At 35.4% G+C, this 11,398-nt stretch overlaps 1 protein-coding gene across 1 annotated transcript in view; it reads left to right on the top strand.

Moving 5' to 3' along the window:
• The window catches only part of LOC122632070 (T-box transcription factor TBX1), a 7,516-nt gene extending 1,622 nt beyond the window's left edge, over positions 1-5,894 (top strand). Inside the window, exons 2-4 of the mRNA XM_043818510.1 lie at positions 210-643; positions 786-1,037; positions 4,542-5,894. Coding sequence (XP_043674445.1) covers positions 210-643; positions 786-1,037; positions 4,542-5,132 — 1,277 coding nt within the window. The 3' untranslated portion in view covers positions 5,133-5,894. The remainder of the gene's footprint in view (positions 1-209; positions 644-785; positions 1,038-4,541) is intronic.
• The last annotated feature ends 5,504 nt before the right edge of the window (positions 5,895-11,398 follow it).

The following is an 11,398-nucleotide window of genomic DNA, read 5'->3' as shown; positions in this document are numbered from 1 at the left end:
CTATTCTTAAGTTCCTTATATTTCTCGTTATGATCGTTCGCGTTCACAATGGGTACGTGTCTGTCTCCTTAATAATTTCTCATTATAAAATTCTTCATGAAATTATGAAAAGATAAAATATATCTATCCACGTTTCTTTGTCTATCTTTTTGTTTTTCTGTCGAATCGATAAAAAGGCTACGTTAAACAATTCGCCCCGATTCTCTTAGCGTGCCTACAAAGCGCAGGAAGAGTAAAACGATCCCGAAGTCCGAATTTAAGTAAGTCGTCTTTGGCGTCGCACGCTTCGAATCCGCCGGCAGTAGCCGTGGTAGCAACATCGTCGTCGTCATCTTCGTCGTCCTCCTCTTCCGCAGACGTTCGAAACGACAGGAACAATAATAATCGACATCACGGCGACCATCATAATAATCATAATAATAATAATAATCATCATCATCATCACCATCATCATCACAGTCATCATCGACGTAGAAGCGACGAGGGTACGGAAGAGATCGGTTCATCGAAGAGACCACTTCATCCAGCACTTGCTGGAGCTGGGGCAGCACTCGAAGCTAAACCACTTTGGGAAGAATTTCATCAATTGGGAACGGAAATGATCGTGACCAAAGCTGGAAGAAGAATGTTTCCTACATTTCAGGTGAGAGCTTACAAACCCAATCAAAGTTTCCCTCTAACCCTATCCCTCCTATCCCCCTTTCGAAGAGGAAAGAACAAAAAAAAAAAAAATAACAAAAAGAGAATGGGAAGGAAATTACGGAAGAAAGTGACCACATTTTCAGTGTCGACTCTTTGGTTTGGATCCAAATACGGAGTATCTTCTGGTGATGGATTTTGTCCCGTGCGACGACAAGAGATATAGATATGCATTTCACAGCAGCGCCTGGGTAGTCGCTGGTAGGGCCGATCCAGTATCACCACCAAGGATTCACATGCATCCTGACAGTCCTGCCAGTGGAGCCCATTGGATGAAGCAACCGGTCTCTTTTGACAAACTCAAGCTCACTAATAATCAACTCGATGACAACGGCCATGTAAGTTCGTCAAACTTATCATCCTTCAGAGATTCAAAATTGTTTATTTGAATCTTTTTCAAATCTATTCCTTCCTCCATTTTCGTTTCTTTTCCAGTCCTCGTTAAAACTATTTCTCTCTCTCTCTCTCTCTCTCTCTCTCTCTCTCTCTCTCTCTCTCTCTCTCTCTCTCTCTCTCTCTCTCTCTCTCTCTCTCTCTCGAGAAAACGCTTCTTTTAAAGTACCCTAGTAATAAAATAGAATGAAAAATGCATCGTGTTTTCGATGACGATGCCGACGGCGACAACATTTCTTCTCTCTTCTTCCACGTGTTTGTCGTTTCGGACGAGTTCGCTTTAATTGACCTGAGATACGAGACCGTGCCGTTTAACCAGAAATTATAAGTCACCCAAGAGTCACCAACCATCATTCTTTTCGCGAGAAAGAAATGTTACTTTGGCAATTCTCGTTCATTTTTCTCTCTTTTTTTTTTCCTCAAGTTTAACATTCCTCGTCACTGTCTCCGCTTTACATAGAGAATCAAATTACGATCCATTTATCATCGATCGATGATTCATAAAATGAACTTCGTCGCATTGTTACTATGCTAGTTGTAGTATTTTAGTGATTTATTTTTGTTTTTTTTCTACGTCTTTATACTTCAAAATATATAAAATAATTAATAGAAAATGAAAAAGAAAATTAACAAGTGGAATATGTATATGCATACGTACATACATCTTTTTTCTAGATCACTTCAACTATTATGAATTCTATAAATATCATCAAAGCCTAAAGCGAGTTGTGCCAATTCAAAGATCTTTATAATCATCGTAAATTATTCATAGCTCTACAATATAATAATTATTTTATAATTCTTTATATAAAAAGAAAATTTTGAAATTTTTGTAAAAAATTGTTTTTTTACAGAATTTGTTTTAACATGGGTGTAAATATAATTATTATATATATATATTTATTTATTTATGTATAAATAACGTATTTCAGATAGCATATTCACTTTTCTTAAAGCATCTGAATATTATGTATTTAAACAACGTATTCATGATATTTAGCAAACGCAAGACAAGCTAGAATCGACGTCGATCTTTAAGTTTTAAATCGATCTCTTTCTCCTGTCGCCACGATGGCATGGAGTATCGTGCGCTTAGAATATAATGTAAACATGGATAAAGTAAACGAAAAGACGAAAGTATGGGAAAATAGGTCGAATATACGAAAGAATTAACAGCAGTCAAGTAAGTTTGAAAAATGTTTTGCATTAGAAATGAGTTATAAAATTTCATATACATACCGTGTATATACATACATGATTGAAGAAAAGAGGATATATAAAAAAAGGATTTATACATAAATTATCAACTTTTAACAGTTCTGTTCTAATTCAAATTCATCATAAATCTCAGCTACAAACAATACACTAGTATTAAGATAAACTTAGAGACGTTTTTCTTGAGAGAAGAGAAAAAAAAAGAGAGAAAAAAAAGAGGGAAAAAAAAGAAATTGATTATAACCATAAATCTTATTTCTTTCAACAACCGCTCACATATAATCATCGATTTACATTAAAAATTGCTAATTTACGAACTCAGAGTCGATGATAGATGAAAGAAAGAAAGAAAGAAAGAAAGAAAGAAAGAAAGAAAGAAAGAAAGAAAGAAAGAAAGAAAAGAAAGAAGAAAAGAAAAAAAGAAAGAAAAAAAAATAAATAAATAAAGCAAAAAAAGGGGTCGATGCTCGGAACAGTTAGAAGTCGATTCTTTTTCTCACAATCGAATGCAACGTAACAACAAGCGTATTTAGAATTGAGTGGCCAAAAATAATCGAAACCTATCTGTCGTGCCAAATCAATCGATCGAATCACTTTTAAACGGGACGTATCGATTCATTCGAAAGGTACACGACCGGTAGAATCGGTATTGCAAATCTAATTAAAAAGTATATATCTACTTATATTGTGTATGTGCGCGTGTGGTTCGTCCAAATCGATCGATCGATCAGCGATTAGAAGAAAATAAAAAAAAAAAGAAAAGATAGAGAGAGAAAGAGAGAGATGTATTCGTTGATTTTTCCGCGGCTCGTATTACTTTGGTTTTTGCTTTTACTAATAGAATTGCTTCGAAATACAGACGAACGACATTTGATAAGATACATCTTGGAAACGAACGACACGCCTTTCTACTGGGAACGTCCCTCTATTTTTCGACGGTCACGGAATCCTTGAAAGAGAGCAGAGTCTCGCGCCCTCTGCTCGCGTTCCTTTTGAGAATTTATTGCTCGCCGTGTAAGAAGACCTTTGACACCAAAAAAGGGGAACATAGAGAGAAAGAGAGAGAGAGAGAGAGAGAGAGAGAGAGAGAGAGAGAGAGAGAGAGAGGGAAAGAAAGAAAGAAAAGTCAGAGTAGAAACAAACAGGCCAGTTTGTTCTTTTAATTGCTTACGGAAAAATGTGTTACAGGTCCGTAGAAAAAATCTTAAAGGAGGTGGTACTAGAGAATGTTTGAGGATGCGAGTCTCTTAATTGACGTATCCTATCGAAGAGGGAACCTTTCCGGATCGCATGCCGTTCGTGCTCGAGTTTTTTCTTTTCTTTTCTTTACATTTATTTTTATTTTTATTTTTATTTTTATTTTTATTTTTATTTTTATTTTTATTTTTATTTTTGTGTGGCATAGATTTACTCAAAGAGGAAGAAGAATAAGGTTTGACGGGAGTATGGTAGAGATGTTCGTCGAAAATGGAAAAAAAAACAGAGAGAGAAAGAGAGATATAGAAAGAGAAAAAAAGAAAGAAAAAAGGAAATGAGAGAAAAAAGGACGTACGGACTGACGTAAAGTCTGGGTAAAAGAGAAAGAAAAGTAAAAGACAAGACAAGAGAAGAGAAGAGAAGAGAGAAGAAGAGAAGAGATTCGATTGCTTGTTTCGGGCCACACGCATTTTCCACCGGGCGCAAGACGAAGCCTCTTCTTGGCTTTCTCTTCTTCTTTTTCTTGTTTAGCGAGCGGCGCGACACACGTGCTCTCTCTCTCTCTTTCTTTCTCTCTCTCTCTCTTTCTCCCTTTCTTTCTCTCTCTATCTATCTATCCGCCTCTCTTCTTTCTCTCTTGATCGTCTTCTCTTCGTCAAGGCATATGCACATTAGCGTACGCATAGGAAAGGACGAAGAAGGGTGTCGTATTGCCGTTGGGTCGGGGGTTAGTTTTTACACTAATTAGTCACCGGCTCTCTTCTGCCTGTCAAACATTGTGACCGCCCCCCTGTGGTGCTTCTTCCTTCTCTTCTTCCTTCCCTCACGTGTGCTGCGTTCACTTTTCTTTCCTTATTTCCCTCCTTCCCCACCCAACATCCACTCATTCTCTTTTTTCTTTCTCTCTCTCTCTCTCTCTCTCTCTCTCTCTCTCTCTCTCTCTCTCTCTCTCTCTCTCTTCCTTTTAACCGAGATCAACGTTCGTCGAAAATGATTTAACGTGAAACTATTTTTTTTGTTGGACTCTACTCTTCCAGATCATCTTGAATTCGATGCACCGATATCAACCAAGATGTCACGTGGTAGTCGCACCCTCCCCACCAGGTTCAGCGCCAGATCCAAGGACGGAGAACTTCAAGACATTTTCCTTCCCAGAGACCAGATTCACCGCGGTAACGGCTTATCAAAATCATCGTATCACTCAATTGAAAATCGCTAGCAATCCGTTCGCTAAGGGATTTCGAGATTGCGAATCCGATGATTGCGAAACCGTAGCGGTGTCTTCGGCAATACAAAATCCCGCGAAAAGATCGGCACCGAGTAGTACGAGCAACGTAAACGCAAACGCCAATGTCCTTACCGCGAGCGGATATCCGAACGCTATAATATCTCAGGGAATGCAAATACCTGGCTTGTCGAGTCAAGAACATCATCATCAGTTTTACGCGACTGCCACCCCTGGACCTTGGTCCACTTATCCTCCTCCTCCCCCACCCCCACCACCACCTCATCCGCATCATCATGGACAATCCAACCCTCACGTCAACTCTCTTCATTATCCTCATCCTCATCCTCATTCTCATCCTCATCATACCCATCCTGGTACCTCTCTTTATGGACCACGATAATCCTTTATAATCGTATCTATCTATCTATCTATCTATCTATCTATCTATCTATGTATCTATCTATCTCTCTATCTATCTATCTATGTATATACATAAACGTGATCGCGTCGATGATACGCGTCTAAACCAAAGCGATTAAAACAACGTACATATTTAATGTTAAGATTGCCAGATTATATCGTGGATATAAACTTAATATGTATTTTGTAGAGATTTTATCTTATTTATATTAAACGTTAGATATATTTTCCAATGACGAATTAGTTTTGAAAAGATTTGATATTATCTCAAAGATATATATATATATATATATATATATATATATTTATATACATAAATACATATGTATCTTAAGATTCGTATTAAAATGTTAGCCATTTCGATCGTAGGTTCGACGTAACGTCGTCCAAGAAGGAAAGTGCCTTTTGTAGGAGCAAAGTGCGTCTATTTATACGAGGTATCTCAAATGCCGAACGAGCCTAAAACGCTCTCTTGAGCCAAGACGGGAATGTAAACGCTCCGTGACAACCCATGAGAGTGCGGGACCGTTAAGTGCCTTAATAAATTATGCCATGAGTATCGTGCCATTGTACTTTTAGGTTTAGAGAGAAATTACGTTCTCATCTAATACAAAAGAATTTCAATGCGTTATCGTTCGGTATTTACTATAAAAAATGCGACTTTCCTTTACGTAGGTATCTACTAGTCTACTTTTTGTCCAAAAAAAAAAAAGAAGCAAAAATACAATGAGTTTCGATATAACTCGAACTAGTTCACTTTTTTATATTCCCATCAAATTCTTCCCTTACGAAATCTGAGATTTCTTTTTTTTTTCTAAACACATTGTTCAGAATTTAATCAACCACTAGTTATGCTCAGAATTAAATTAAAATCGTTATTAAATTATTGAAAAAAGTTCAAAAAAAATTGGTAATATATAAAAACTAAGGAAACACTATTAATGACTAAAAAAAAAATATTTACAATAACAATTATTTAAACAATTGTATACTTTAATAATTACATAAGTTGCATCTACATATATGTGCAACGCAGGAGCATATTGGCGGTGGATTAACAATGTGTTAAAACGTCGAAAGGACCGTCTTCATAAATTATTTCTCTTATTATTATTATTTATTATTATTATTATTACTATTATTATTATTATTATTATGTATATACAAATAAATGACAAAATGAAAATAAGAAAGATACAAACTGGTGCTTATATCACTTCTCTTCTCGAATTTGAGTATCTTCTGGCAGTAGCTCCTGATGCACGCGGCACCTACGGAGAGACGGACGCCTCTTGATTGATGACTGAGCACGAAACGACGCTGTGTAAACATATTAGCGTATCCTTAATGACCGCAGATACATTTTCTCATTGGCGAGGAACGTTTCGCGATTACAACTGAGTTTTACTGAATATTTTGAAAAATACACTTCATTATGTCCTTGATTCAAGCATTCAATTCATCAATGAGGGTCATTGTCGAGTAACATTCAAATTAATGGATCAATGTTCATTGATAACAAATTATTTTTTATAATCGTTCTACAAACTAATTATTAAAATCATTCGAACGTAAATCTAAAGTATTAATCCTTTTGACGAACGATTTATTTATTGTATTTATATACGAAATTTTTCATGTTTTTTTTTCTTTTTCAGTACAAGTTATACTTAGTACAATAATAATTCTACAACTTTTAAATTATATAATTTTTGTCTAAGGAAACACGAAAAAAAGAACAGAGTTATGGTAGATTAAATTAATAAATATTTTATATAATCATGCAACACACGGATGTGCATTTTTAAGAGTTAAAAAATTTGATTCGCCAGATAAATGAAAGTATACTTAAATGTAAATACTATAAAAGATGTCAGAACCGGTGGTCCTTTTACCCTTTCCATTTTCGACTTAAAAGTTCGAATCGTGCGCGACGGTCCGTGACGGCGCCGGCCATAAAAGAGTTTTTCGCGAGTTAAGGGTAGCATATACACGGTCGACGCCCTTATCTCGCGCCTATATTCTTTCATCTTTTTACTTACACCATAGGGTCTCGTAGAAAACGAACGTAAAAGAATTGGCCCTCGAAAGGTCAAGCGACATCGTTTCTTCTTCCTCTTTACTGCTACCACCACCATCGTCATAACCACCATCACCATTTTCACTTTATGTCACATAAAAAAAAATACCCTCAAAGACGTTTCGTAGAGCAAGAGAAAAGAAGAGATCATTTCAAGATAAACGGAACACCGACGATGCCGTCGGTTGTGTCCTTTCGACAAAGTTATCCTGGAATTGGACAAATTTACGAGACGTTTCTCTTTCATCTTAGTTTTAACCGCTAATATCGTAATAACAATGTATTCGTATATGGTTACATATACATGTATATGTTTAGGAGAAGATAATTGCTTAAAAAAAGAAATAAGAGGAATTGATTTTTAAATATATAAGATATCACGTAAACCGAAAATTATTTTCGCTCGATAATTTCGATGTATTGTTTAATTAATCAACGCATTCGTGGTTTCTTAATCTATAAAATATTAAAACATAATTTATGACCTCTGCTAAATTTTCATTTATATATATATATATATATATATATATATATATATATATATATTAGTTATATCGGTACTATTTGATTAGAGTATAACGCATATCTGTGACTTGTTAATTTATAAAATACTAAACTTCAATTCTTTATAACCTTCGTTAAATCTTCATTCGACAATTTTTATATTTTTGTATATCAATTCTATCCAATTAGAATATCACAGAATCATAAAATAAATGTGTATAGATAGATATAATATACGACAATACACATATGATTCACTAATTCATAGAATACGCTATATAAATATGATATTCTTCGAATAAAATATTTTCAAAAAAATGCAATTTTTATCATGAGAACAGGTGACGAGAAAAATAAAGGAAAAAAAAAATGTATGAGGTGTATGTATATTCTAAGGAAGAGGGTAATAAATCTCCCTAATTTTCCGAGTGTGCCTCGTTGGTCGCGGATCAAAGACCGACAAATGAATCGCTCGGTTGAGTTTGCCGGAAAAAAGGAGGAAAAGAGAGAGGAGAGGAGGAAACGTCTTGCATCCCACGGGCCATGAATCCGTCATCGCCATGGGTTTCGCCAGGAGGTAACCGTACGAGCACGCTTGCGAGTCGCGATCCGTATCGCTGTCTCGAAAGAGAGGCTTTTATAGTTTTCGAGCCAATTCCGAAATTTGTTTCTAACTTTTCGTTCTATTCTAATGAAGACAAAAATGAGTTACTTCTCTTTCTCTTTTTTCATTCGCAGAAGCTTATAATCCGCATTTATCTTGGATTATTACCATTTCCTGATCTTCAAAATCTAGATTATCTAAGAAAATTTGTTTCTAACATTTCACTACGCTCGAATGAAAATAAAAATTACTTATGTCTCTCTCTCTCTCTCTCTCTCTTTCTGTTTCACGAAAATCTAAAATTATCCTAGAAAAAGTTGCATTCATTAAATTCGCTCTTCTAAACTAAAAATTCGCTCTTCGCAAGAAGATCTTTCCTAAGAATAAATTTTATAATATTCTGAAGAATGTATGTAAATATCTTCTCTCTCGTACGAACAAATACATACGTATCTCTCGCAAAAGGATTCAATAAATGAAAGGACAGAGAAGTCGAGAGAAAGAAAACAAGGGAAAAGAAACAAAACAAAAATACAAAACAAAAATACAAAACAAAGAAAAAAAAGAGAAGAAGAAGAAGGAACGTGATGGTAGACGAAAGGAAAAGTAGCAAAGTCGAAAGAAAAAAAAGAGAAAAGGTGGTAAAGAAGGAGGAGATGGAGATGGAGGAGAAAGAGGAGGAGAAGGAAAAGAAGGAGGTGGAGGTGGAGATGGAGGTAAAGGAGAAAGTGGAGGAGAAGGGCAAGGAAGTAAGAGAGATGGTGGTGGATAGTATTAGTGAACGGAGAGGAAGGTTGCGGACGTAAAGCGTAAACATTCGAGGTGCGATTTGACGTGCACTCCGGCCATTCGAGACGAGGCGACGCGTCTTGCTCTCGTTGGATATACGCTTTAAGAATCCCGAAGAAGAGGACAAGGCGATGGCTGGAATCTGTAAATCTGTCATTGCGGCCATATTCTTGTACGGCTGGTACCGCAGGATATGAACTTGCGCGTTCGCGTCTCGTACGTGACCGACCTATGATTCGTGTTCCCCAACTTCCTCTTTCTCTCGAAAAAGCATCTTTCTAATTCTTCGTCGTACTTTAACTCGTCAACATCGACGAGTTTCTATCAGTTTTCGATTAGATATATACATATATAAATACATATTTATTGGTAATATAATGTTTAACAAAATGTAACAGAAATAATTATTGTAATCGGATAATTTCTTTTTTTTTTGTTCATATCGTATAATATATTATGAAAATTTATAGATTATAGTGATTATTATGAATGTTCAACTAAATATAGATGTGATATTTGTATATATATAATAGTATTGATATACAATAGTATTGATAATATCTGTTACAATGTTAAGAACAAATTACAAAGAGTCTGAGATAAATGTTTTTAATCTTCTAAACCAATATATGTTATAGGAGTATATATATATATATATAAAAAAGCAATGAAAACAGATTAGAAATAATCGTATGAACGAAAAACATGATAAAAAGAACGAATATTTGTACTCGCTTTTAAAGTAAAGAATTTAACGAATAATTTGTGTGCCTTCTCTCGTTGATATAATGATGAATATATAACTTATAAGATTAACGAAATTACATACGTAGATAGATATGTATAATACTTACGATCCTTCGTGGACGACGTCCTCTCCTCTAATGGTGATATGTCAAATGTTTCCTACCATTTTCTTAGGTCGTTCAATGTCGAAGCGAGTCTTTCATTTTATAAATATTATCAAATATATGTATGTATGTATGTATATCTGTACGTGTGTGTATGTATGTATGTATGGATGGATAGATGGATGGATGGATGTACATGTATATATGTATATTATATATATATATATATATATATATATATATATATATATAGCTAGATTCTGTGAAGGAGGAAGAAGCACGCGGACATATCCGTCAACGTAATGAAAACCGTTTAAGCGATCTCTCCGAGCGAAGACAGACGTTGACCGTGAATCTCTCTTTCCAAGATTGAAAAAGTTTACTTTACGATGTAAATAGAGGGGACGATCTTTGCGAGACTTTCAGAGAAAGAGAGAGAGAGAGAGAGAGAGAGAGAGAGAGAGAGAGTGAAAGAGAGAAAGAGGGTAAGATGGCCACGTGCTAAGAACGATTGGTATAATTTTGATATCAAATTTTCAAGGCGATCTTATTTCTTATTTATCTTTGCTTACATCTTATACACATACACACCACTGAAATATAAAGATAAAAACGTAAATGTGGTACGTGTATACGTACAAGTGCGCGCAAGTTTCCTAAACTAAAATTAAATATGAACATTTTAACCTAACCCTTAAAAATCGAACGAGATATCCTTCAATTGTTTACAATTTTTTCATTAGTATCGAATAATTTCTTATTGTTTCATTAACTGTTTATCGCATCTAATTAACTCTAATATAATTAATATTAATATATTCATATTAATATACGTGTGTGTGTGTGTATGTGTATATACACACAATTCGAGTAATGCAATTGGACGTATTTGACGTATCGTTCGATAACGAAACGTGATGTCGTGTCAGATTCGATATAGGATTAAAAGTAGAGTTAATGATTTAACGAAATAATATTGTTAGAGGTATAAGTAGAGGTTAGAAAGTGGGTGAGATAATCGTAAGGTAGATTTCGGAAGACGACGTGTATTCGCCGCACATATCCTATCTCGCCGCTGGAATCCTCATATGTCTGTCATCGTACTTCTCCAACACCTCGCACGAATCCTCCGCTTCTTCTTCTTCTTCTTCTTCTTCCTCCTCCTCCTCCTCCTCCTCTTCCTCCTCCTCCTCTTACTCTCCTACATTCGCCCTCGCTCTTTTCTTACGATCTTTTGCTTTTTCTCTTCGTCTTTCTTTCTCTCTCTTTCTCTCTCACACACGTACACATACACATACATACACTCATTCTGTCTCTCTCTCTCTCTCTCTCTCGTTCCTTCTTTCTTTCTCTTTCTCTCTTTCTCCCGAATCTGAACCGATCTCGAGGCCACAGCATAGCAATACGAGAAGACGATT

This window comes from Vespula pensylvanica, chromosome 9, assembly GCF_014466175.1.
Source record: "Vespula pensylvanica isolate Volc-1 chromosome 9, ASM1446617v1, whole genome shotgun sequence".
In the NCBI taxonomy this organism is placed as follows: domain Eukaryota; kingdom Metazoa; phylum Arthropoda; class Insecta; order Hymenoptera; family Vespidae; genus Vespula; species Vespula pensylvanica.
The sequence above is the reverse complement of the archived record's forward strand: the minus strand, read 5'-3'. Positions and strand labels throughout refer to the sequence as shown.